Raw genomic sequence first — 1,300 nt, 5'->3', positions numbered from 1 at the left:
GGAATGAAGATGGGGGTCAGGAGGATGAAGATGGTGGTCAGGGGAATGAAGATGTCGTCAGGAGGAAGGCCATGGTGGTCAGGAGGATGATGATGGTGGTCAGGGGAATGAAGATGGGGGTCAGGAGGATGAAGATGGTGGTCAGGGGAATGAAGATGGGGGTCAGGAGGATGAAGATGGTGGTCAGGGGAATGAAGATAGTGGTCAGGTCGATGACGACGGTTGTGGATGACGATGAAGGTCAGGAGGATGACAATGGTGGTCAGGAAGATGATGATGGTGGCCAGGGGGGTGAAGACGGATGTCAGGAGGATGACGACCGTCTAGTATAACGACCGTGTAGGAAGATGACGGTGGTCAAGAGGATGAAGATAGTGGTCAGGGGCATGAACATGGTAGTCAGGAGGATGGTGAGGGTGGTCAGGGGATTAAAGACGGATGTCAGGGGGATGACGATGGTGGTCAGGAGGATGATGATGTGGTCAGGAGGATAAAGAGTGTGGTCACGGGTATGACGATAGTGGAGGATGGCGATGGTGGTAGAAGGAAAAGTTTTTAGATTTGGAAGAGATATGAGCTTTTGCAAGTTAACTATTGTGTTTTGCTAAACTGTAAAACTGTTTTGAAAAATGATCTGCAAGTTTTTAGAATGTAATTTCTGTTTCAAGATATGAGCCAAACCATGAGATAAACTGTAAATAGAAGAATACGTTTTCCGTTTATCTTATAGTTGAAAAACAAATATCAGAAAGTCTGAAAGAAGATGAGGTTTTAAATATTGGCAGAAAATGGTCTGACAGAACCTTTAAACAGATTTACATCTTAAAAATACTGAGCTATCCCTTTATAGCTTTCGGTAGCAGCTGTATGGAGGGAATTTTGTTGTATAATTGTTGCAGGAAAATAACATGTTGTGTAAATGGAAATATGAAGAAAATGCAATCAAGAAATGGAACTCCTAAGAGAAAAAAGGTTTAAATTTTCATTTTTTTTTTTCAATCTTTATTTTCCTATTTGTTTTAAAGGTTTTATTTTTTTAATTCCAGTTTTTCAACTGGAGTTTTTATGAATTTCATTCTTTTTAAATTGTCTTTTTCTGATCACATTATCTTCACTTCAATACCAATACTCCAATACCAATGCTCCTGACAAATAAAAATGTTGTTGCTAGCGTCCATTCTGACCAATAGAAATGCGCCTTTGCTCCCCAGATGAGGGGAAAGCCCGCCCCAAGGAGTGAAGAGTGAAATGTGATCTGTAAAACCCAGTTTGAAAAGAATGTAACCTGTAGAACAACAAA

At 40.7% G+C, this 1,300-nt stretch overlaps 1 protein-coding gene across 1 annotated transcript in view; it reads left to right on the top strand.

The window, feature by feature from the left end:
* LOC107083315 (podocan-like protein 1) overlaps positions 1-1,300 on the top strand; it is an 18,741-nt gene that overhangs the window by 11,141 nt on the left and 6,300 nt on the right. The window contains exon 4 of the mRNA XM_015372439.1: positions 10-326. Coding sequence (XP_015227925.1) covers positions 10-326 — 317 coding nt within the window. The remainder of the gene's footprint in view (positions 1-9; positions 327-1,300) is intronic.

Source organism: Cyprinodon variegatus, unplaced genomic scaffold, assembly GCF_000732505.1.
Source record: "Cyprinodon variegatus isolate N-32 unplaced genomic scaffold, C_variegatus-1.0 Scaffold72, whole genome shotgun sequence".
Taxonomy (NCBI): Eukaryota; Metazoa; Chordata; class Actinopteri; order Cyprinodontiformes; family Cyprinodontidae; genus Cyprinodon; species Cyprinodon variegatus.
The sequence above is the reverse complement of the archived record's forward strand: the minus strand, read 5'-3'. Positions and strand labels throughout refer to the sequence as shown.